This window comes from Schistocerca serialis, chromosome 4 (genome assembly GCF_023864345.2).
Source record: "Schistocerca serialis cubense isolate TAMUIC-IGC-003099 chromosome 4, iqSchSeri2.2, whole genome shotgun sequence".
NCBI lineage: Eukaryota > Metazoa > Arthropoda > Insecta > Orthoptera > Acrididae > Schistocerca > Schistocerca serialis.
Window position 1 is genome coordinate 777529299 of NC_064641.1, and position 27859 is coordinate 777557157.

The 27859-nt window shown below is 41.5% G+C and overlaps 1 protein-coding gene across 1 annotated transcript in view; it reads left to right on the forward strand.

Annotated features, from left to right (window-relative positions):
- The window catches only part of LOC126474761 (uncharacterized), a 197167-nt gene that overhangs the window by 64611 nt on the left and 104697 nt on the right, over positions 1 to 27859 (forward strand). The window contains exon 3 of the mRNA XM_050102237.1: positions 24760 to 24928. Coding sequence (XP_049958194.1) covers positions 24760 to 24928 — 169 coding nt within the window. The remainder of the gene's footprint in view (positions 1 to 24759; positions 24929 to 27859) is intronic.

A 27859-nucleotide genomic window follows, 5' to 3' on the forward strand; every position in this document is an offset into this window, starting at 1 on the left:
TGTTTTTCTGGGGGAACGCTGGGGGATGAGTACGCCTAAACTTTTTCGTCGACAAGGTAATTTTTTTACTATGTTGGTTGGTCCTCCACTGATGTTGTTCCAGCCCATGGTTCATGAAAGACATCTTGCTACTGATAGCAAGAGGTAAGTAAAAGGCGAGAAGACTACAGCAGCCATGAACTAAAGTCAGTTTGTATACTGTTGTAATGCTATTTGTGTAAGTTACACTGTAGTTTTATAGAAATAAATTTTCAGCTGTATTAAAAATTGGGTCAGTTGAAGCACGGGATACCACCCATCATCTATGTCATTTCGGGAGCCAAACAAGGTTAGAAAAGATTTTTGTAGCGTAGTTTCAATTGTTGTAGATGATAGGTGTGGATGGTTTTTGTTGTTTGTGTCTTTTAGTGGTGTTTTACAGATTAAAATATGTGTTCGGTAATATTTCATTGTATTGTTTAGTATGTCGGGGGGGTTGGTTGGACTCACCTGATTCATTTGAGGTGTATTATAGGTCAATGGAAGTGTACGATACCATTTTCTTTTATTGTTCAGAGGTTGATGGGAATCGCATGCTTCATTTGAAGTTATGTAAACTGAAGTGCTCGATACCATATTATCTTGTATGTTTGTGTTTCTCGGTATTGCCTGCCTCATTTGAGCTGTAAAGTCAACTGAAGAGTCCGATACCACTTTACCACTCTTTTTTTAGTTCTACCTGATGATGCAGTCATGGCTAAAAGCAGACAGGTGGTATCCCATGCATCAGTTATAATTTTCACTGAGGTATATCCAATGTCGGAGTACCCTCAAACTTTTTTTTAGAAACAAAGCATTGGCAGGAACTAACCTCTCGATTATGTCCCATACATGTTGGATGGAATTCACGTCGGCCAATCTGTGTAGCCAAACCATTCGATTGAGTTGTTCAGAATGTTCTTCAAATCAATCGCAAACAGTAGATCTGATGTCAATAATTACCATCCAGTCTCCCTTCTAACAGCTTTATCCAAAATTTTTGAGAAAGTAATGTATTCAAGAGTAGCTTCACATATCTGTAAAAATGAAGTACTAACAAAATGTCAGTTTGGTTTCCAGAAAGGTTTTTCAACAGAAAATGCCATATATGCTTTCACCAATCAAATTTTGAATGATCTGAATAACTGAACACCACCCATTGGGATTTTTTGTGATCTCTCAAAGGCGTTTGATTGTGTAAATCATGAAATTCTGCTAGACAAGCTCAAGTATTGTGGCATGAGTGGGACAGTGCACAAATGGTTTAACGTGCCTACCTGGAAGAGTGCAGAAAGTAGAAATAAGTAGTTCACATAATATGCAAAGATCAGCACATTCCTCAAACTGGGGAACTATCAAGAATGGGGTTCCACAAGGGTCAGTCTTGGGTCCTTTGTTGTTCTTAATATATACTAATGACTTGCCATTCTATATTCATGAAGAGGGAAAGTTAGTTCTCTTTGCTGATGATACAAGTATAGTAATCACACCTGACAAACAAGAATTAACTGATGAAATTGTCAATACTGTCTTTCAGAAAATTACTAAGTGGTTCCTTGTAAATGGACTCTCACTGAATTTTGATAAGACACAGTACATACAGTTCCGTACAGTGAATGGTATGACGCCATTAATAAATATAGACCTTAATCAGAAGCATATAGCTAAGGTAGAATATTCCAAATTTTTAGGTGTGTCCATTGATGAGAGATTAAATTGGAAGAAACACATTGATGATCTGCTGAAATGTTTGAGTTCAGCTACTTATGCAATAAGGGTCATTGCAAATTTTGGTGATAAACGTCTTAGTAAATTAGCTTACTATGCCTATTTTCACTCGTTGCTTTCATATGGCATCATATTTTGGGGTAATTCATCACTGAGGAATAAAATATTTATTGCACAAAAGCGTGTAATCAGAATAATAGCTGGAGTCCACCCAAGATCATCCTGCAGACATTTATTTAAGGATCTAGGGATATTCACAGTAGCTTCTCAGTATATATACTCTCTTATGAAATTTGTTATTAACAACCAAACCCAATCCAAAAGTAATAGCAGTGTGCATAACTACAATACTAGGAGAAAGAATGATCTTTACTATTCAAGATTAAATCTAACTTTGGCACAGAAAGGGGTGAATTATACTGGCACTTAAGTCTTTGGTCACTTACCAAATAGTATCAAAAGTCTGACAGATAACCAACAAGTATTTAAGAAGAAATTAAAAGAATTTCTGAATGACAACTCCTACTCCCTGGAGGAATTTTTAGATATAAATTTAAAAAAATATATTAAAAAAAATAAAAAATAAAATAAAAATTAAAAAACACAAAAAAATGAAAAAGTTGTTATATTAACTTAATTATGTTGTTAAATTAACTTAATTATGTCATGTATTGGAAAATTTGACTCGTTCCACATCATTACGAAATATCGTATTCATGATCCATGGAACTAGTATTAATCTAATCTAATCTGTCCCGGTGAAATGGCACATTGTCACCCATAAAAATTCGATCGTTGTTTGGGAACGCGAAGTACATGAACGGCTGCAACTAATCTGCAAGTAGCAGAACATAACCATTTCGTCAATGAGCAGCGCAGTTGAACCAGACGACCAAGTTAATTCCATGTAAACACAGCTCTCACCATTACGTTGTCCGCTCCGGTAGCTGAGTGGTCAGCGTGACAGTCAGTCATTCCTAAGGGCCCGGGTTCGATTCCCGGGTGGGTCGGAGATTTTCTCCGCTCAGGGACTGGGTGTTGTGTTGTCCTAATCATCATTATTTCATCCCCATCGACGCGCAGGTCGCCGAAGTGGCGTCAAATCGAAAGACCTGCACCAGGCGAACGGTCTACCCGACGGGAGGCCCTAGCCACACGACATTTCCATTTTATTACCATTACGTTACAGAGACGTTTCGTACACCACTGAACGCAGTATATTTTCGAGTTTTATTTACAAACGTTCAACGTCACTACCCTTTGTAACAGGACAAACGTCCCAGCTATAATAAATTTCCCGCCAAATCCTACGAAGAAAGTATGGGTATATGGTGGCAACTGCTTGTTATATCTGTTGTCGCAGCTCATCAATGTTTCCCTGAAGTGAAGGAGTAAACACGCTGTCTTTAACATCACAGTGCCTTGTTGACAACTTAGATCCATGGCTTCGTGAGGTCTGCCCCACAGTGAACTAATCCTGGGATAGTGTTGGAAGATTTTATGAAAAAAAATTTCGAAATAAAACTTTAAATCAAATCCCTAAAATACAGAGTGATTATAAACTAGTTGTACAAAAGTGACCTTTATTGTGAAAAGGTAAATAACTTACAGAAACGTTTCGTACACCACTGAACGCAGTATATTTTCAAGTTTTATTTACTATTGTTCAATGTCGATACCCTTTGTAACAGGACAAATGTCCCATCTGTAATCAGTTTCCCGCCAAATCCTATGAAGCAAGTCTGGGTATATGGTGACAAATGCTTGTGTTACTGCTGTCGCATCGATGTTCTCCTGACGTGGAGGAGCAGACACTCTGTCTTTAACATAACCCCAGACACAGAAGTCCATTGGAGTTAAGTCAGGTGGTCGTGGTGGCCTGGATATTGTTCCACCACATTCAATACAAGTCGCCACATTCCCAGGGAGGTATGTGAGAACTTCACAATGATAATGTGGTGGCGTGCGATCTTGCTGGAATTTCCAACCCGCTGTTTCAGTTCAATAATCTGTTTTATAAGCGATCGGATCTCCAAACTTATTTTACACAGTCTAGTTACATTGTGACCACCGCCCATGTTCGACGTCAACGTACAATAACCACTCACACGCTGCAGCTGGCGGCACTAGCAGTGGAAGGTCTGTAAAGCGTGTCGGGGGGGATGCAGTAAACACTGCAATCGTTGAAATAAGGAAACGGAGCGATTTATCTGACGTCCAGTAGGGTGCGATCATTGGCTTCCAAGCGAACGATGGAAGCATTTCCGAAACGGCTAAGTTTTTAAACTGTTCGCTTGCCGCCGTGGTTGAAGTATACTCTGCATGGCAAAATGGTACTATCCAAAATCTGGGACAAGGCCACTGTTGTGCACCATGGGACAAGGCCACTGTTGTGCACCATGGGACAAGGCCACTGTTGTGCACCATGGGACAAGGCCACTGTTGTGCACCATGGGACAAGGCCACTGTTGTGCACCATGGGACAAGGCCACTGTTGTGCACCATGGGACAAGGCCACTGTTGTGCACCATGGGACAAGGCCACTGTTGTGCACCATGGGACAAGGATGACAGGAGCGAACGACAGCTGCAAAGATGTGTAGGGGCGAATAGACGTGCAACTGGCCAGATGAACCAAGGGACTACCGAAAGTGTCCCGTCAGTGACCGTTGCTGGATATGGGTCTCCACCGAAGGCGCCTGTTTTATGAACTCTTGTTCACTGCCGTTCATTGGAGACGAAGGTTGGAATCTGGATGACAGTATCGCAACTCGACGTCCACTGAACAAATGGACTTTCAGACGAATCACGTTTTATGCTCCATCGGACATGGCCGTTGACGTGTATAGCCCTACAACAATCGTCAGAAGAGCCCAGGCAACAAAAGTGAGTGTGATGATCTGGGGAATGTTTTCGTGACATTTCTTGAGTCATTTCGTCATTCTGGAAGGCACAATAGATGGACATAAGTATGCATGTATCCTTGGGGTTATGACCACCCTTATATATTGTTTGTTTATTCATCAATACGATGCGCTCTACCAGGAGGACAGTGCAATGTGTCACAGCCCGCAGTGTACTTGCGTGGTTCGAAGAGCATCATAAGCATTTTACCATACTCCCCTTGCCATCAAACTCCCTGGATATAAACCCAGTCGAGAATTTGAGGGACCATATCGATAGAGCTGATCGCGCCATGTATCCTCAACCGAGAAACCCAGGGCAGCCACACCGTATGGTCCACTCGTCACCATCACCTTCGTGGCAACCTGCTTCCAACTCACTGTCATCGAATTTTGCAGAGCTGCTTGAGATAGTGAATTATTTCTGCAGAGTTCTAGCGAACGTAAAATTCAGAAAATAAAAGTACATTCCGGAACAGGAGGAACCTCACACACCCTCCTTCGGTGATTTATTTTCAAAATTGATGGTTTTTGAAACAAAATTCCAGTTCTTAAAAGTAACAGATCAACTATGTTATGGTTTACAGGAGAAGCGTGTTCATTTGGTCCTTCCTTTTTCCTATGGAGTAAACTTAGACTTTTCAAAACTTCAGAAACAGGTACAGAATCTCATCATGATCTCCCCAACAATTTTTTTCTCATTAAATGATATTGGTGGACATTCGCCAAAAATAGATTTTACAAGTTTATATATAATATCGAAAGCTCACTTATTTTCAGTTTTTTAGCATCCACACTTTATTCTCATTTCATTTCCTATGTTCTCATAATATCTGTACCCGTTACCATTGTGATATGATAAACAATGAATACAAGGCACGTACAAAATGCCATTCATTACATTCAGTTTTTAAGAAAACGAACACAAAATTCGTGACATTCTCTTTAGATAAAAGTTTTTGATTGTAATCTTAATGAGATTTTGTTACACTAATTTATGCAAACAACTAAACATTTCACTCACATTTTTCGGCGGCTTGGCTACCATCCTCTAGAAACCCATAAAAACATTCTTTAACATTTCAGCATTACGTACACAAATAAAAAAACGATGCTGTAATTAGCGACTCATTATCGCTCCAGATATCCAGTTACACTACACACAGCATAGTTATTCTCATTTTACTCTACAACAGCACCATGCCGTCCACCACACACTTTTAACAAGCACTTACGACTCGACAGTCTGTCTTTTATAGCACATACCACTGAGACATTAGCCTCATTTAAATCACGTTTCACTCGCTTATAAGATCCTCAGATCATGGTTGCTGTAGTCCCTTCATGCTTCATCATTGGACCATCATTACGCACTTTCCAAACGAAGCTTTTTCCTTACTGACTGAGGCTCTGATTTTGGTTTCAGTTCCTGTCATCGAGTTATCGCGACCCCAAATTTCCCGTGATTCCAAGACATCAGTTTCATTATACTTACATGTAACAAAGAAACGTATTGTAAACACCCCGTACTAATAAACTATTACATTTTCCATACTGTCTGTATATTTTTAATCATTTTCTTTCTCTAACCAAACGGCAAAACATGTTTTTCAACTTCCCAGGTAATAACGAATCTCCTCACTTTAGTCATTAAATCATGTTCTTCAGTTAAACTACTTCATAATAAAGCGGAGGTTGTTACAAAACAAAATATCTTTCTTAGAACTTATGTTTATAAACATCGCTTAAGATTGATTATATTTACAGTTTCTGTTGACAAACACCTCGTACTGTAAATTGTTCCTGGTTATATCACCTTAGCATTTCATTGAGTGTCGGCCTTGAGTTCTGGACGCAACCTTCAGAAAGGCTATTTGTACAAGACTGCCCATCTGTCCATATCCTTCAAATGCCACGCGAGACGTTACTCCTGCTCGCTCCTTATCTACACGACCGTTCAGCACTGGCAGCCTCATGTAAGGCGACAAACATTTGATAAGACACATTATGTACGATTTTTTAACATTAGTTGCTTCTTGTCAGTAACATCTCTCCATTCTGCTATACCCATTTATCTCTGTTTAATGCTTGGTACTTTAAACATCCTCCGTCTATTCACAAAAGAGGTGCTACTTTCGATACCTGGTATACATGCTAGTCAGAACCAAACAACTTCTCCCTTACCACCGAGATATTGAGATATTTTTTAACATCAACCACCTCGTATGTGTCTCTTACTGACTGGGACTCGGGTTGTGACATTTCTACTGCATCTGATTGTTGTACACGGCTCACTACATACCGACCTTCGAAATTCTTGTTCTATACCTTTACTTTGCATTAATATTGAAAGATTTTTCGCCATTTTTTATTAATATTGTACACTTCGAAAACATGTTCTGCTGCTTTGAAATAAAACCTTTAACCTTCCTTTTACAGCTTCGTAAATTACTTTTATCATTTTAATAACGTTATATACCTTCTCGCCATTTTTGTTCACGTTTGTACTGTTTGAAAACACACCCAGGTACTCCAAAATCAAATTCTTTTCTCCTCCTTTTACCATTTATTAACCATTTAATTTCGTTTATTTAACTTTTATTTCATTGTCTGTCTCATGTGTTTCAAAAAAGTTCTGACTTTTCGTTTATCTTCGTCCGTAATTTCATTTTGACTGGGTTCGTACTGAAAACATTCACTCATCATCGTCATGTAGCATTGATTTTGTGCTCCTTCACAAGGACCCTTAATATCTGTATACATTCTATTTTCCGTGCCATTTACATTAATAGTCACACTGTCCTTTTCAGAATTCACGTCGTGTGCATGGTGTACCAAGAGGTCCCTTCCTATAATAAAACTCACGCGTCGATCTGGTATCACCATGTCAATAATTATCAATATTTTTTCTTTATTTCTCATTTCTGCGAATACTTGTTTCTTTGTTCTAATGGCATCTCAAATCCCTGCAAACACTCTCTTTACTTATTAATTGCTCATGAAATCCTCCTTTTACAATAGCACGTAACTTGCTACTGGTTCAAATGACCACTGCTGTTCCAGTACCACCAACTTCAATCCTCCCACTAAACTTGATAATTCTCTTTATTCACAGTCCTTTTTCCTTCCCCTTTCCCTTTTTTATCATCGTTACTTAGTGTTACGATGAAAATCTGAAGTTCTTTCAAGGTCCTCTGTCACAATCGTTATATTGTCTCTTACGTTTTATTTATCACAGTTATTGTTTTGTATACAGCCATGCAAATGTGAACGTCTTTATTTCCAACACATTCCTTTCCTAGAGAAACCGTCCCTGTGTCATTCATTCTCGTTTGTGGGAACGTTGTTTATTTTGCCATGGTTTTTGTTCCTATCTTTGAGTTCTATTTTACGCCCTCCCAGCAGTTGTTTTTTTCTGGCAAACCAGTTACCTGACATGAAGCTTTCAAAACATTCCCATGTTTCTTTCTATGATTCCTGACATGGTACACTTTTTTCTCAGTAGCATATTTACGGAAAGTACATATTTTTTGGTAGTAGTCGCTTTTGTTAACATCATGACTTCTTACTTTACTCCTACTTTCCATTTCCGACTTTAATTCTTTCTTTACATTTCAGTAGAAAGTTCAATGTCTACGTAGTTAAAATCACTGATCTTTCGCTGAATACCAAGTACATTCACAATCATCTCCTTTGCGTTACTCACAACAAATTTTTCTTTGATAAATAGTTTGGTTTGAATCTGTTCATCTGGGACTAACTCACTATTTACGTCAGATACTGCTCTGTCACTTTCTTCAGTCTCATCATTAACAGTAGCTCGCAAAGTATTAATAATAATCTCATTTTTATTGATATTTCTACTAGGTTCTACCTGAAAGGTTTCACTCATATCCACGTTACTTGCCGACCTACTCTTCATAGCCTTACCAGGAATTTTCATAGGCTCTGGGTTAATTTCCTGAATGACTTTACTTATATCGTAAAACTTTTGGTTAGTTTTCCTAGAAAATTCTTCTATTTGGTTGGTTTCAGTAATTTCAGTATTATGCATTTGCCTCATTTTCCTCAAAGTACACTTTATATTTTCATTTTCTCTAGTTACATCCTCATCAATAACTGAGTTTTTGCTTCAGCTATACTGTCTGCAGTGCCCACAGGCCCTTTAGCCATTTTTTGCTCCTCATTGACCGTTAAATCGCTCATCTTATATCCCTGACCTCCCTTAGATTTTTCCAATGGATACAATTAATTAATGTCTTCTGTTGAGTCTGTCGCATCTTGAGCCATATTCTGCTCTACATTTTCTACTAAGTTACCCATTTTGACTTTTTAGCTTGTCCTACCAGACCTAAGCAACATAACCTTATACATACATTTTTCCAAATTATTATTTAGTCCTTATATTTTATGTGAATTTCGACTTAGTTTAGGTAAGTTTCTTTGGTCTCCAGATGATAGTTATCTGTAGTTTGTTCCAATGGTGCGAGGAACACTAGACCTCCTTGTGTGCGCCACCTGAGCATACCCTTTCTGCCGTAGTGATGGACTGGTTCCCACTCACTTCCGTTGCCAGCAATGCCTCCTACAGGTTTGCGACTGGCCTCTCCACATCTGCTCCCACTGTCTTCTTTCTTCTTCCTCGCAATGTCTTCTTGATGATCGTTAAGATTTCACACGTGAAACGTTCATAATCCTTGAACGCGTTTTAACTTTTTCGTGACGCAAACTTACTACGTTTCATGACTTGGTGTTCACACTCTGCGTCACGCACAATGTTGCTACCCGCAAACCACAAATTCCAGTCAATTTTAATTCACAGCTTACTTCTTGCTTTTCTTTCCAACGCACTCGATTTCAAGTCGCATCTTCTACCCGAAACACAAGTTTTTCCGACACAAGGTCCTTCGTACAAGGGATGCCACATGCAAAATTCCCGTACTGTGCTAAACCGATATAAAAAGTTTCTCAGCTTAGCCATAATTCCGTAAGAAGTGATATAGGTGACGTACAGTATAACTAGTGATGGCTTCCCAACCGAGACTGCACTAGTTAAGCTAAACCTTTCATGGACCATTTTAATGAATCATCACATAGGCTTTCTTCCAACCTCTTTGCTGTGAATTCGTAGATGTTATCCAGCGAAGCAGTTCTTGTAACGCACTGGATTCTTGAGAACATTCAAGCAGGCTTCCTGTGTTTATAAGAGGACATGCAGATAGCTAATTTACGTGAAATACGTCCTGGAATAACATTACGGTGAACTTATTAGCAAACACTGTAAAACAGTAATAATTTAATAGTCTGAAAAGATTCATCTCAAAAAGTTAATAAAATTCGAGAGCGTGGTAAAGCCGACTATTACATGCGAACAGTCTGTGTGCATCCTATTGCCGACTGGAGTGATCAGCGCTTTGCCGAAATCTCTTGCTTACATGGCAAAACTTTGTGGCTCTTCGTACATACTCGATAATTTAACAATGTTCATTTATCTACTGAATTAACTGGTTTATTACACAGCAGTATCATAGTATTAAAGCCCTAGTAACCCATAGGCTTCTCGTAGTATTTGCTACGTCAAAAGTGGACTTTAAGACCTAACATTTAACAAAGTAAATTGTGAGTTTCATGACAGAACGCTTGTGGTTCCCTATGGACTGACTGCCAAGCAAGATGAAGGAAGGAAGGAAAATTTGATTTAACATCCCGTCGACATCGTGGTCATTAGATATGGACCACAAGTTCAGAGCGTGTTAAGGATGAGAAAGGAAATCGGCTTTACCCTGTCAGAGGCACCATCCTGGCACTTGCCTGGACCGATTTAAGGAAATTACGGTAAACCTAAATCTGGATGGCCGGCCGGATTTGAAGTGTTGTCCTCCCGAATGCGAGTCCAGTATTCCAACCATTGCGCCACCTCTCTCGGCGCAAAGCAAGATGAGATGATTGAGCGACATCACTGGACAGTGGATGACTCAGAGTGAGTGATTTGAGGTGACTCGCAGTATATCCTATGGCATCCCGATGAAAGGGTTTAGGTTTGATGAATGCCTGGAGAACATTATCGGCCATCACATGTAGCATCAACAGTGATATAGAGGGCCAGAGCTGTGGCCTCTATGACTTCCCGGATGGTGTGAGGTGGATCGCAGTGGTGAGGATCTGTCGAATGCCCTGAGGTGCCAGTAACTCATTCTTAACAGAATACATATTTATTAGTCATGGATACACACTTTTCTTTCAGGGCCAAAGGAGAAAGTAGAGCTCCTGTAGTGCTAGTATGCACTGACGCCTGTGTGTCTCGCATTGTTGGCCACTGGCATCACAAGAGGTTGCTGATCTGAAGCACAGTGGATATTATCCACATGTCCTGGTGGCCAGCAGCATGGCTAGCAGATTACAAGGGTGGTCTCGTTGACATTACAGATGGTGCTCCACCAGCGGCTCTGCATGAGATGGCCACAAACATGAAGACTTACGCCTCCATCCGCTCAGTGAGAGATGGCCAGTGACGCCAATGTCTGGTTATAAACACAGCTTGGGGGGACGGCAGTTACTGGTAGTTTGGCAGCTCACCATAAACCATCATGTAGGCCTGTCGGGGCCCTGATGGTGGGAGACACCCAAATATTCTCATCAGCAAAGGCAGAGATACGGTGGCAGCAGACCACAGCTGCAAACCTGGCTGGATGTTGCATCATAGATCACAGTCATCTGAGCAGACCATGTATGCTGCTTCACACGTCCCGTCCTGGAACTGGTTAGCTACAAACTGAGGACTGGGCTTTGGAAGTCTGTATATTTGTACCAGAATGCGGACGACTTTATCATGTGGCAAGGGTGATGGATTGTTACCTAGTTTTCTGGACTCATCATCACACCACTGCTCCATGGTGAATGCTGCAAACGCACTCTTGCATAGGATTTACGCATTGTTGCTTCATGCATGTGGCTGACAGAATGACGTTATGCTCCCTTCTCCATGAGTTCACTTTGGTGCTTTGGCAACATGCTCATCCAGCTCAGGTGGTTTGTGGCAATGAACTCGCTGGTGTGCCCATACTACATACAGTTTCGACTGTTCTTTACTGTTGCGGTTCCAGTCCAGATATTGAATACTAGCCAGCCAGGGAACACTTTAAAAACTTTTCAGAATGTTGCTGGAATATTCTCGTCATACACGATTTACATCAACAGTTACACAGTATATTTTGGTTGTCATCCTGCTCGCGTGGAACTGACCCTTAATCCTTTAAAGCTATGTTTCACATTCACTCCTTTCAACTTATCCTCTTAAACCCATATATTGTCTCCAGTTTTTCTCATGTAGTCTAGTACAATCTATAATAAATTCACAATCTCGTCTACTACTTTAATCTTAACTCTCACTTATTAATTTCCAGTTTTATTGGTAAAGCAATCCACGGGTATAAGGTGTACAGGTAACTCAGTGTGGTGTACAGATCTTCGTATAAAACAAAAGTAGATTACACAAATCGCAATCGGAACGATTGCAACACTGGAAGTTGTAACACTTATGGTCATAATACTGTAACGCCACCTGTCATGACATTGTCGCACATGTTGACACATTTGTTCCTCTTTGATTCGTCCTTTTTGTACCTCTACGAGTTCGTCTAATGAGTGTAGGAGGTCTGTTTACAGGGCTCTATTCAGGAAAGTTAGGTTTCGAACTGGTAGCGCCTATAACGGCTTTTGCGGCCAATACAACATAGGTTATGTCCACTTGAGCATGGTCGTATCAGTGCTCGTACCTGGGAGATCGGTCATCATGACCTCTGTCACAAGTCGTATCGCTTAATAGTATTGTGCTGTTCCATAGTGCCATTACTGTCATGCCCTTCGGCTTCCCATTTTCATAATAATTTATTATCACCACATCCAGCGAAAAACAGAGTAGACAAAATGCGTGCCCACTCTCTGATCTCAGGGTGTGTGCCTAACACTTCCCTTTAACGTTGTTTATGGTTTTCCTAAGAACAATGGCATCTCACATGCCTTGCAACAGTCTGAACCATCTTAGCTTGGCATACTATAATCATTTCCCTCTGACCTCCCCTTAAGCCTTCCAACAACATTAGAAGGAAAGCTTCCCTTTGCTCTGAAATTACTAATATCTCTCAGATATGCACCTATGACCTTTTCCTATAATTTTCCATTTCCTCTCCCTCCTTCGAAAGACATGTCTGCATGGCTCAACAACAAAATCATAATAAACCATAAAACTACCTTCTGTGCTACCTACCAACGTAGTTTACCATCAAGGAATGAAAAGGAAAACAAAACTCCAAAATACACTATGCACAACACAAAAATAAACTCGTGATAATTCTTTATAATCTAAAACGTAGACAATCAGTGCATATAATAACCTTCATAAATAATCTAAAAATTCGGTCATATCACTACTTAATGGCCTGGTCTATGTGCGTAAGGCATCCTTTGTCCACTTGATTATTATTGGCTGGTCGTTTTTTGATTCTTTTAGACTCAGAATTCTGTACTGAAGACAATAATGTAATTTGTGGTAAAGCATCCATAGCTACTCTGAATGACTTAAGCGCCCTGCAATGAATAACAGAAGTCTTCGTCAGTGCTTGCATCTCAACGTTGATAGGCTTTTGTGTTTTCAAATCTCTCGCAACACTTCCGCTTTTTTTTTTTTTTGTTACGGTTTCACGGTTTGTTCCAAGCCTTAGTTTTATCACTTCGATAGGCAAAGGCATTTCCCTGCCGTATACTGCCACATACAATGAAAGGCCAGAAGCTGTAGTACCTTAGAATTGTATACTACGACAATGACTCAAGATACAATTTCCAGTTATCACGATTACTGTTCCCATAATAGCTTAATATCTTAGAAATTGTCTGATGTATCTCTCCATTCTCCCATTTCTCTGAATGTGGAAAGGACTTTTTCGAAGTTCGCAAATGCAAAGCAATCAACTGTTTCATCATACTGGACATAAAGTTAGTGCCCTGATGCATGATTAGGGTTGAACAGCAAATGTGAGTAACCAGTTATTCACCAATACTTGTGCTGCTGTACTTGATTGCTGATCAGGAATTGCAATCATCACTAAAAACCATAAAAAATGATATATTGCGGTCAATATGTAACAATTGCCTGCTGGCATCCAATTATATGGACCTAAAATAACCAGTTTTATCATTTATGACGATTTAGACAGTTCTGGTAGTCTCTGTAACTGAATGTTTCAGTGACTAAGGTCAGCTCGTCGTGCACAAGGTACACAGTTCGTAACATTTCGATCAACATCCTGTTTCCTTGTCTTCCAGCTACCTTTCGTTCAGTTGTTCTGTAACAGCCATGACCTGGCAACATGTGGTCATATGCGTGTTTCAGAACTTCCTCCCTAGACGCCACAGGTACCGCCATACGTGGTCTGCACTTTATCATTCTACTCAATAAGGTACGGTGCGACATGAACTATGACTGTGATCTAAATACCTGACGGTCAGCATCAGATATCTGTGCTCCCTACAATTCAACAATGCTCTTGTCCAGTGTTCCTAAAACTCCAAAAAGCTTAATCGGTGCTACTATCCTTTTTCCCTAGTTTGTGCACTACCTCATAACTGAATTTACTCATCTGCATTGCCCAGTGTGTCAATCTACTGTATGGGTCTTTCAAACCTAAAAATTCACTTTATGTGGCATGATTAGTCACTACTATAAACTTTTGTCCATAAAAATAAGGAAAAAAGTAAGAAATTCCATAGTTAAATGCTAGCATTTCTTTCTACATAGTGGAAGAATTCCACTCAACTGTATTCAGTTGTCTGGAAGCGCATGCGACAGAGTGTATGCTATTATCCGTACTCTGCTTGAGAATGCATCTGCTCGCGATAATACTCGCATAACAGAACAAAACGAATTCGTCTTCAAACTAAAAATGCTAACACTGGATCTGACATCAGTGCCTGTTTCAAGGTGTCAAACACTGTCTGAGAGTCAGACCTTTCAAATTTTGTTCATTTCTTTAACAAATTGTTCAAAGACTCGGCAATTACAGCAAAATTTTTTACGAATTTTTCATAATTATTGAAAATGCTTAAAAATATAGTAAATCTTTTGCTGCATGCTACAGCAAGAAATAGAAACTGACAACACTAATTACGTATCATTTTTTACGCTTTTATGACTGATCATGTGCATGATATAGTTTACTTATGTTGCGGCAAAATGACATTTGTCAATATTCACTGTTTACGTGCTGTTCGTGGTCTCTTGAACACCTCCAATCATCGTACATGTTCCTCCGTGACCTTTAAAAACACTATAAAGTCATCTAGATAGATGATGCGAATTTTTGGTTTTAGCCCCCTAATTACTCAATCCAATAGCCTCTGAAAAGTAGCTGGTGCACTTTAGTCCGAACAGCATTCGGCAGTACTGGTAACGATCCCATGGGATGATAAAAGTGGTCTTTAGCTGGTTCTCCAGCACTACTTGCAGCTGGTTATGGCCACTCTTCAAATACATTGCCTAAACATATTAACATTGACCACAATTGTCAGAGTCTCTGTTAGATTCACTAGAGGGCATGCATTGCCAACAGTTCTTGCGTTAAAGTATTCATAGTTACAGCAAAATCTGCACTTCCTAGTGGCATCTGATGACTTTTTGGGGGACAAGTACCATGGCTGCATCCCACGGGTTGATGTTCAATAATCCCATCAGCCATGTGGTGATTAATAAATTCTTCCACTAAGAGTTAGAGACTCTTGGGATCCTGTACGGTTTCCTATATACTGGAATGTTATTCCCTGTTGGAATTCTGTGACATGTGACTGGTGTTGCTGGTCATGAACCACTTGGATTAAGTAACTCTGTAAATTACAGTAACAAGGCTTCCCTTGCTTTCCTACTGCTTCCCAGTAGGTGTTTCACGTTCTCACACAATAAAGTTGCATCAACAGTTTGCTTCTGGCAAAGTTTCCCATTTGACCTACCTATATTATCTTCCTCTAGTAGATCTAAATTAGTAATCAGTAAGCCCTTTGACAGTCTCACCTCGCCATGTCAAAATTATCAGGACTAACCAGAACTATAAAATCTCCATGTACTTCCCTGACGCATTCTACACTTCCGCACAAAAAACAATGTGACTTACACAACTCATCATTGCTTTATAATGGTTGTACAATACACAATACTTCCTTTGGTAAATCTGTACCTACACTAACGTAGACTAACTTCCCTGTGCCTTGCAGTATGTTACCGTGCAAATTGGTCTTTAGCGTACATGTCTGCTGTTCGTTTGGTACCATATTCATGATCAGTGAACCTTGTGACATTGTCTTACTTGCAGTCGTTGTGCCCAGTCGAAAAATGTCCCAGCAAGTTCAATGTATATAACGAAAGGTCAATTTTTGCGTGATATGTATCAAGAAAGTCGAGGCCTAGGATCGCACAGTAGCCTCCATGTACATATGACAACATTCCCATATGCTCCTGAAAAATTTTAGTTCCAACGCCCAAGCTGTGCAGTGCTGTTCCCAATGACATCACGTCATTGCCACCAACCCCAAGTAACCTACACAGTGAGGACTTCAGTCTCTTCCTATCTAACAAGGGAACCTCCCCATCGCACCCCCCTCAGATTTAGTTATAAGTTGGCATAGTGGATAGGCCTTGAAAAATTGAACACAGGTCAATCGAGAAAACAGGAAGAAGTTGTGTGGAACTATGAAAAAAATTAGTAAAATATACAAACTGAGTAGCCCACGCGAAGATAAGCAACATCAAGGTGAATGTTAGCCCGGAGCACCGTGGTCCCGTGGTTAGCGTGAGTAACTGCGGAACGAAAGGTCCTTGGTTCAAGTTTTCCCTCCACTGAAAATTTTACTTTCTTTATTTTCGCAAAGTTATGATCAGTCCGTTCGTTCATTGATGTCTCTGTTCACTGTAATAAGTTTAGTGTCTGTGTTTTGCGACAGCACCGCAAAGCTGTGCGATTAGTAGGCGGAAGGACGTGCTTCTCCAATGGGAACCGAAAACATTTGATCGCAAGGTCATAGGTCAACCGATTCCTCCACAGGAAAACACGTCTGATATATTCTATACGACACTGGTGACGGCATGTGCGTCACATTACAGGAATATGTTGTCGACCCACGTAACTTGTACACTTAGCGAATGGGTAAAAAGATTCTTCTACCTTGTCCGATTTAGGTTTTCTTGTGGATGTGATAATCACTCCCAAAAAAGTGATGAAAATATAAGAGATTGTCACATAAACTGAAAATAAAAAATTAAACTTTTCACTTGAGTGAAGACTTGAACCTAGGACCTCTCGTTCCGTAGCTGCTCTCGCTAACCACGGGACCACCGCACTCCTTGACTCGCGTTCTCCTTGATGTTGCATATCTTCGCATGGACTACTCAGTTCGTATATTTTACTAATTTTTTTCATAGTTCCACACATCTTCTTCCTGTTTTCTCGATTGATCTGCGTTCAGGTTTTCAAGGCCTATCCACTGTGCCAACTTATAACTAAATCTGAGGGTGGTGCGATGGGGAGGTTCCCTTGTAAGAAGTCTAGAGTACCCGTCATGAGTACCCGTGTGCACAAAAATTTGTTTCCTGCCGTTCATTATGCCCAGCAAGCAGCATTACAGCCCTGCATTCGATTTTTCAGTATTTTGTTCTATTGGGAATTCCATCCCATGATTGAGGTGCCCCCTTCTGCATTTAACGAACATTTACCCAGTCACTGTTTACCTTCTTTTTATTCATTAGCGATCAAGTGCGACATGTCCTGCTTCTTCACACTCTTAACATTCTGACTGGAGATGTCGCTTTTTGACGTGGCCTTTATGTGCACATCTATAACACTTCACCTCAGGGGAGAAGACACTATGATTGTTGTGTCCCTGAGTAGAAATGTTAATTTCCTCCAGCTGAGTGACAGCCCTAATGACCGCGGAAAAATCACTTGGATTTTCCATCCTGACGCTTCTCAACATGTCAGCGAAATAACCCTCACAGACACATTTTAAGCTCTGTTTTCCACCTCACGTTCGATGACTGTCAGTCTCTGAATTGCGCATTAACTCATAAGTGTGTGTGTGTGTGTGTGTGTGTGTGTGTGTGTGTGTGTGTGTGTGTGTGTGTGCTTTCCTAATCCTGTCAGAGGTCAATTCCACTGACTTGTGCTTTCATGACAATCCAGCGAGTTTCTCCCTAAAAAGCTCGGCCTATTCCGCCTGTGATAAAGCTTAACAAGACCATTAGCCAACTGGTCGATTGTTTGCGCTTTTCTAAGAGTCTCATGGCACATAATGTATGTCTTCTGGTCAACCACTGACTGTAACTCAGCCATATTTTAAAAAAATTTCAGTCTGACCAGTTGCCAAATTTAGAAGTAGTCCTTACATCACTAATAAATACAGGCACTTTCTTGGTTCTCCTCGAAAAAAGAAGTACTGGGTTAGCTGCTATAGGCTCAATGGGAGGAATGTTATTCTCAACAAAGTTTTCGTGTCTCCTGCGTCCTTTTGTACTTGGGCACTAGTGGCTTACCTTTGTAATGCATCGTTAATCTCTTTCTGTTCAGCATTAATTCCAAACAAAGCAACTATATATCATTTCAAAATTTCAACTGTCTCGTGCAAAGTAGCTGCACGCGTTTCTGACATTTGTGTAACCTTCATCTGCTGTAATACTAGAAAAAAATGAGGAACCGAAAAAATAAGAAAGAAACTATATTAATCATTGCACCGAATCATGGCCCAATAGGACTGTGTGCAGTTCTGTGCCTCATTGAAAAACCTTCTACACATAATGTAACTGGAATTACCTTAGTACATGGCAACTCATGCCGAGACAAATTACAAAACTGACACCTCAGTGGCTACAGGTAGAATTCCCTACAATTTCCGAGAGAGAGAGAGAGAGAGAGAGAGAGAGAGAGAGAGAGAGAGAGAGAGAGAGAGAGCCGCAGGCTCTTACAGATTGACAAACATAGCCTTCAAATTCCTGTGGGCATCCCTAAGGCCACAAACAAAAGAGAAACAAGAAAGTCCAACAAAAGACTTCACTCAACACACAGCATACTGGCCAACTGCAAATAGCAGCAGTCAAACTTGGTAACGTGCAAGGGGAGACACTGGCTGCTGATGTTCTACATGTGTAGGTGTGATACCACGTGTTGACATCTCTATGGATGGCAGCCACTTTACCAAACACAGACTTCTGATACCATATATAGAGGGCTGTAGCTGCGTTCTCTATTATTGCTAGGATGGCATGATGTGGGGTGTGGTGGTGGGGATCTGGCGAATGCCAGGAGGTGCTAAGAGATATTGTTAACAGAATACACATTTATTATTCATGGATTCACAGTTGCCTTCTTTCATGGCTGCAAATAGCCAGGCGAGCAGGTACAGCTCACACAAAGCCAGTAGGCACCGATGCCTGCACGTCTCACAGTGTCAGCTGCTGCAGTGATGGGGCACACACAGCAGGCAGCTACTTCACAGGAGGTTGCTGATTGAACACACCATGGAAGGCACCTGCGTGTCCCAGTGACCAGCAGCAAAGCTAGCATTTTACCAGGGCACTACCATTGATGTCATACAGTGCCACGGTAAGGCAGCCAACAGCTCTGCACAAGGGGACCGTTTACATCATGACCCCTGAACGAGAGAGAGCCTGCAGTGCCGGTGTTTGCTCACAGAGACTGGCTGAGGAGTGGCAGGTACTGCATTCCTGCAGGATGACGATAAGTTGAGAGCCCACCAGGAACTGTCACCTACACCTCCTGGTCCCTGACGGTAGGTGGCACCCAAACCTTCTCATCAGTGGAGATGGTTGACAGATGTACAATTGCATCGTACATCGAACTGATCATGGCAGATTCTGGATGGTGCATTACAAGCCCCACATCAGAACTCCTTACGTGTAAACTGAGAACATGCCTTTGGAAGTCAGCATATTTGGACCAGTCATTCTATGCTAATGACGTTATTAATGGCGAAAACGAACGAATGTGGCCTAGTTTTATGGACCTGCCAGCGGTACGCCGCTTCATGTTGCCACAGCTTTTCTCTTCAGGCTTTATTTTGCTTATTTCTGCAGCGTTGTCCGCAGCTCGTGGTCTAGTGGCTAGCGTTGCTGCCTCTGGATCACGGGGGCACAGGTTCGATTCCCAGCAGGGTTGGGGATTTTCTGTGCCCAGGGACTGGATGTTTGTGTTATCTTCATCATTTCATCATTATCATTCGTGACAGTGGCCAAATTGGACTGAGTAAAGAAATTGGAGTGCATGAAAAATTGGGACTTCGTTTGGGCGCTGATGACCACACAGTTCAGCACCAACAAAATAATAATCATCATCATCATCATCATTATTATTATTATTATTATTATTATCTGGAGCGTCTCTCTGTTGAAAAGTCTTTCTTGCATAATACTTACGTGTTGTTATTTCACTGTGCATGGCTGACAAAAGGAAGTCATGATCCCTTCTCCATGAGGTTACTCTGGTGCGGTGACACCTCGATCGTCCAGCTTGGGTGGTGAGTGACAATTAACTCGGTAGTGCACCCATGCTACATGTCCTTCGTTGTTGGCATTCCAACCTAGATATTGTTTACCAGCCTACCTTGGATTCAACTCTGGTGCTGTAACCAGCACGAAAAACCTCAAAAATTTTTCAAGTGAAATACGAAGGAGATAATGTGATGGCATAGGGGGAATTTTCGTGGTTAGGTTGAGGTCCCCTTATTGCGCTTAAGAAAGAGCTAAATGCGAACGATATGAACACGTTTATTGGATTGTGTACTGCTTACAGTAGGAGAGCAGTTCAAAGACGATGACTGTTTGTATCAGCATGTCAATGCACGCTGTCATAAAGCAGCTTCAGTAAGACAATGATTTGTGTACAATAAAATTCCTGAAATGATATAGCCTACTCAGTCCGGATCTGAACCCAATGGAACATCTTTCGGACTACAGTGTCCAACATCACATCTTCTTTGGTTTAGGCTCTTGAGGAAGAATGGGCTAGCATTCCTCCACAGACATTCAGAGAGCTCACTGAAAGTGTCCCCAGCAGAGTTCAAGTCGTCGTAAAGGCGAAGGATGGACGCACCCCATATTAATGCCCATTAATAGGTTTCTGGACACTTTTGATCAGACAGTGTATGTAGACACTCAGTGTCATAGGCACAGGACATTAAATGTAGAGTTTCCTGGAAAATTATATGCACTTTTGAGTCTTACATATATAAGTTTTGACAGATATGTGTACAACTTTACATCAGGCTAGGACGGTTAAGAGTTGTAAGATGATAATTAGGGAGACTGTAAGGCAGCAGAGGTTACTCCAGGAGCTGACATTATAGGGATGGACCTGGAAGGACTGTTGGGTCGTCTTAGTGGAAACCAGCGATGTGGTGTCGTCGGTAAACTGGAGCAGATGAATGTATCCCATAATCTTGGGATTGGTATGTGGAAAATCATCATGTATCTATGGAAGTCTTTGTGTATCCTTCCCACGCCGTGGAAAGTTTGAAATCTCACTTATTTTGTACATGCGCGAGACTGCTTCTCTCCATAAAGCACGGTACTGCAACGTGATTCAAACGAAATCAAATAAATTTGCTCGAATGGGCTGCTCAATGCCTCAGACGTGTTTAAAATTTATCACATAAACCAGAGTGTCGATTGTGAGCCAGATGAATTTCTCCAAAATATGGACAAGAAGAAGAATGAGTTCCACCCTCGCATCTCAAGTTACTGGAGAGACTTATATCTACCCGCGAGATTAAAAGTTATAATCGTAGTAACAATCGATTTAAACGTAACAAATTACAAACCTCGTGTTTTTGAAAGAACAGCGTTGCAAGCATGGTCAAATCTGGGTGCAGAGTGTTGAAGGATTATAAGAGAAGTCGAATGACACCAAAAAGGAAAGCCAACTAATGTGAAGCAGCTGTTTAGAAATCTTAGTTGTCGCTGTAATATTAAATGATCAAATCATGAAATATAACAAGTTCTCACAAAATACTTCTGGTAGTTCTCATGTTTAATGACCACTATGGTTGGGTTTCAAGTCAGCTGTCCAACTTAAAGCTCACTCATTTACTATATATCAGTTCTGCGATTACCACTGAGCTGGATTGTCTATAAAAAGAGCCTAGCATAAAAATCCCCGATTGTGCGCAACGGATCCTTTACGTAAATCTTAAATAGGACCCAAAATTTGCTACTGAGTGGCTAAACATAGGTAATTCTTATAATAAACTATGTTCCCACGCTCCCAGCGTATAACAGTCCCCAGGAACCAATAATTACCTCTACCTGCAAGACGTCCGCCCCTGGTAGCTGAATGGTCAGCGTGACGGAATGTCATGCCTAATGGCCCGGGTTCGATTCCCGGCTGGGTCGGAGATTTTCTCCGCTCAGGGACTGGGTGTTGTGTTGTCCTTATCATCACCATTTCACCCCCATCGATACGCAAGTCACAGAAGTGGCATCAACTCGAAAGACTTGCACCATGCGAACAGTCTACCCGATGGGAGGTCCTAGCCACACGCCATTTCCATACCTGCAAGACATATTAAAGAAAGTAAATTGCATTGTATTGTAATTGATGAAATGTAAGTCACCACACAGTCATTAAAATACTCTCATCACGTAAAAGAGAACAATGAAATGTAGAACAAACAAATCTTGACTATATTCTTAAAAACAAACACATTCACTGAGCCTCCATATAACTTTCCTTCATATAAATCAAACAACATTAAGTTTAATATCAATTGTTCTGGCCCGGGGCAGCTAAAGGTATTATTTCAGTCAGGAATGGACACAATGCTGACTAAAAAATTCACATACCGTTCCTTGCTCGCCAGAAAACACCGGCAGGTGGACTGTATAGCACTGCTTGCTCCTTGATTGTCTTCGCGCCTCCATGTTGGTCAGCGGTGTTTCGTACTCCCCAGTCCGTGTCGTCTCGTACCCTCTTTGAACATGAAATATATTTTTCACGAACATTAATAAAAGGATTTTTCCCCTCTTGCCGCTCCTCGTCCATCACATAGCAGACGTTTTCAACGAACCACCTAGAGTTATTACTTCAAGAGGGCGAAATAAAAAAGTGCATGTACAGTCAACATACACTCTAAGACAAGAAAAAAGAATGGCAGAGCACGAAGGAATTATTTGAATGGGACGGATGTGATATACATGTACAGACAAATAACTGAGTACAACTTCGTTGGATGATATATTGAAGAGAGAGAGCTTCACAAATTGATCAACTCAATAACGTGTTGGTCCACCTATGGCCATTATGCATACAATTATTCGGCTTGGCATTGATTGTTGGAGTCGCCGGATGTCTTCCTGATGGATATCGTGAAAAATTCCACCCAATTGGAACATCTGATCGTCAAAATCACGAGCTGGTTGGAGGGCACTGCCCATAATGCTCCGAACTTTCTCTGTTGGGATGAGCGTGTTTGACAAGCACGAAGACAAGCAGTAGAAACTCTCGCCATGTGCGAACGGACATTATCTTGCTGGAATGTAAGCAGAGGACAGCTTGCCATGCGGGACAACAAATCGGGCATAGAATATCGTCGACTTATCGCTGTGGTGTAAGAGGCCGCCGGTGACAACCAAATGAGTCCTGCTACGAAAAGAAATAGCATCTTAGACCATAACTCTTGCTTGTCGGAGCATATCTTGGGTAACAGGTAGGTATCGCACCGCTGTTCGGAGAGCCTCCAGACACGTTTTTATTCCTCAACGAGGCTCAGTTCGAAGCGGGACTCATTTCTGAAGACAGGTCGACGCCAATCAGCGAGATTCCAAACCGAAGACGTGTCTGGAAAGGCCCCAGACAGCGGTGGGACACCAACCTGATGTCACCCGTCACACGGCCCAACAATCAGGAGTGTTGGTCTGGGGTGCCATTTCTTTTCATAAGAGGAAACCTTTGCCTTTCATCCGCGGCACCGTTACATCACAGAGGTACGTCGACGCTATTCTACGTCCCGTTTCGGTGCCTTCATGGCAAACCACCCTGATCCGTTTCAGCAAAGATAATGGCCACCCGAACACGGCGAGAATTCCTGCTGTTTGTCTTCGTGTTTGCCATACCCTATCTTGGTCAAAAAGGTTCCTGGATCTCTCTCCAACTGAGAGAGTTTGGAGCATTATCAGCAAGCCCTCCAACCAACTCGGGATCTTGACGATCTAACGCACCAATGGACATAATTTGGCACGATATTCCTCAGGAGAACATCCGACAGCTCTGTCAACCAATGCCAAGCTGAGTAACAGTTTGGCTAAGGACCAGAGGTGGAGTAACCCTTTACTGACTTTCTCAATTTGTGGAGCTCTTTCTCTTGAATAGATAAACCAGTTTTTCAGGAAGTGTAGTCACTTGTTTGTCTGTATATGTACATCATATCTACAAATTTCCGCCCCTTCCGGATAACTAGTTCGTGGTGTCCTTTTTTTTGTCTTACAGAGCACTTCCACTATTACAATCTCTTTATTGATCAATGTTCCATCTGAAATATTTTAATCTGTGACTGTATTGATAATTGAGCATAGTATTGTGGATTTATTGCTAGCACATTACAATAATTCTTTTAATTTTACTCTGTTGACAACATTGTCAGTAGCATTGTAAAGTAACACTCCATAATACATCAGCTTTCACTTGTTCAGTAGCTTAACAGCTTGCAGTATGTTCCTATAATGAATGACTCTTTCAGTCCGTATTGGTACTTAGTGTCAAATTGAAACTGTGTACTGGTCTGAGACTCAAACTCACAACCTTGTATTTCGTGGTCAATGCTCTTACCGACTGTCGTATCCAACCCTGACAGTCATTTCTGTCAGAACTTCGGTCCTGCTTTGCAAACTTCAGAGAAATTGTCTTCGTCATAGCCTAGAATATCGTTTCTATAATGAAGCTGTGAGGGCAAGTCGTGATTTATGTCTGGATAGATAAAACGATAAGGGCATTGTCTTCATAAGCGAAGCCAATACATTGTAATCATTCATTTAGTCTGTATAACAAAATGTCTCTTTATTTCTGCAGCATGAAGGGACGTCATCGCAAGAGAATTTGGCCTTCTGGGGTAATTTCACAGCGGGTGACTGCGGCGTTCGTATAAGAAATGTCTCGATGAGTGATGCTGGGTCTTGGAGCCTAATTAGTATACAAACGAATGGAAACTACTGTGAATCTACAGAAGTAGAGTTAAAATGTGAGTATTCTTCGAAAAATTAGACTATGAAATTGTATTCCATATCTATCTCTGCAACATGGGATAAGGAGAGTATAATTCGACTTATTACCACTTACATCGTTACGAGGATCATTTCCTCAGAACGTATTTATTATTAAGAGTTAGAATTTAGTCACAATATCAATCAACCTTTCTTTTACACGTAGTGTTTTCCTAGTCTCTACTAAGTTCTATGGCCTTACGCCAGTGTTGTGTATGGACATGCATTCCCTGTTGGTCAACGCCCTTGTACTGTGTTCATAGCTATATTTTCACTGCACGAATGACGCTCTCATCATCTTCAAAGCGTGCCCCGCTTAGAAAATCATCAAGCGGCCCAAACAGGTAAACATCCGAGGATGACAGAATTGGGCTATATGGAGGATGAGTCAACGATGTTCGACACAATTTGACAGTGTGTTCCCGGGTTCTGAAATTTGTATTCGGGCGTACATTGTCATATGGGAACAAGATTTCTTTCGCATTCTTGTCCGATCAAACATGTTGGAAGCGCTCCTTGCGTTTGTTCAGAGTCTTCACATAGGCATCTGAAACAGTTAGTGGTCAACCCTTTTAGCAACACATCCCCGAGAACGACACCTTCAGTACTGCAAAAGACAGTCAGCGAGAATCTGGAGCTGCCTTGAATTTCTTTTCTGTTGGGTATTGTGGTTGGGCCACTCCAGTGACTGTCTTTTTATTTCCGGTTCAAAGCGATGCACCCAGATCTCGTCTCCTGTAAAGATTCGTAGCAGAAAGGCCTCTCCATTGGCTTCGGACTGCTCCAACACTTCAGAGGAAACGAAATTTTGTATAATATAGTCTTGTGGGATATCCACAACTGTTGCTAAAATTTTTTGTGATTAATAAATCCACTCCAGTTGTACTTGACTAATCCTTGGATAAAATCGTACACACGACACGGGTTTTAGGATGTAAACCCCATCTTCAGGGGCGTTTAATTGCTTAAGAGAATGTCGTACCAGCAAATTTATCAAATAGCATGCGAGATACCGTGCGGGCGTGGTATGAAAAGGTGAGACCTGAGTTTCTCCTGGCGTATACAACTTTCAAATAACTTCCGGGAATTCAGCCACGTAACACTTTCAGCCACCGCCGACATTTCGGCGGGAGAACATCCCGCCATTTTCAAGGCAAACATACCGGGTAAACTGGGCCATATAAGTGCCCAGACAATCGCAGATCGTAGACGACCGTCAAGACGGTCAACAGACTGCTGCGCGAATTGCATTGAGACCCCTGTGTACATATATTCGTAAGAGAGAGGCCGCCACAGGAACCAACACCGAGTAATGTGTAACCATATGTATTCGCTGTTGGTTCACGCAATAGTCTGTTGACCATCTTACTGGGCTTCCATTACATGCAGCGAGCTGAGCAGTTACATGACCCCATTTACCCGGTGCTGTACTGGCTGACTCAGAACCCACAAAGGATTTCGCATACTACTTGATAAATTTGCTGGAACATTTACATGACTGGTACGACATTCTCGTACACAATCACGCGCCTGATATTGGGATTTATATAATGAAAGTCAGGTCGTGTGTACGATTTTATCCAAATGAAGGATTAGTCTGGTACAACTGGAGTGGATTTATTCGTCATGGGAAATGAACTTCCTTAGTACTTTGTAGTAGTCTGTCGTGAGCATTCGGGGAAGGCATCTCGAACGCACCTTTGGATGCGCAAGATTGTAAAACATCGCACTTGCACTTTCATTGCTCACTGATAACTGCAGTTGATGCACCGGTCTGTACGAATAACGGCGTCCGCGCAATCCATCATTTCGGAGCAGAGGCTGTGACAGGATGTCCCAAATGTGAGCAATCATGGAGCTCAGTTTCTCACTTCCTGACGCTTTAACTCTCTTTGCCAACCATCCACCAGTACGTCTATCACAGCATCATTACCTTATATTGCATACAAACATTTATGAATGTTCACATGGTTTACTTTTCAGTAGCCAAGAAATCAATTTTAGCACGTAGCTTGCAACGAGTGTCTTAAGTAGACGCCATTATGATTGTTAACTATGGCAGTGCCATCTGTCGTAACCGTAAGAAATTTCGCACATGTGAAGAAAAATCAGATTTGAAGCTTTTTTTATACGCTGCAGGAAGAAATTAGTACAGCTGGATAGACGACGTTGATTTTGATCCGATGATGCTTTGCCACCTGGGGCATAGCAGATTAACTGATAATGGTTTCAGTGTCGTCTGCCAGTAGTTAGCGAAGTGGTATAGCTGCCAGAGCACCATCTTTGTCTACCTTGTAATAGGGAATGGTGACAGGCAGAAGGCTCAGTGTGGTGCAAACGTGTGAAGCAAACAGGCAACCATGTCGCAGAGACGCGCTTCTGCAGCCAACTGAGTGAGTTTGAAAGGGGTCGAATTGTCACCATCCGAGTGACGTGATGATCCTTTCAGAGACTTGCCTCACAAGTTGGACGTGCCTAGTCAGTTGTGCGAACATTTTCACACCCTTAGTCGATGTTCTGGATGTCCACATAGCATAGATGCCAGCCAGGTTCGCCGGCCGCTGGTGGCCGAGCGGTTCTGGCGCTACAGTCTGGAACCGCGCGACCGCTACGGTCGCAGGTTCGAATCCTGCCTCGGGCATGGATGTGTGTGTTGTCCTTAGGTTAGTTAGGTTTAAGTAGTTCTACGTTCTAGGGGACTTATGACCTCAGCAGTTGAGTCCCATAGTGCTCAGAGCCATTTGAACCAGCCAGGTTCGTCGTATTGTAAAGGCAGCAATGGCATATTGTACAGATACCACAGTGAAGATAAGAGGGAATGTCAACTCAAATGTGTTATCAGGAACTGTTGCGAACTGGTAACTAACAGTGGGACTACAGGCATGCCACAGCATCGATGTGCATGGCTC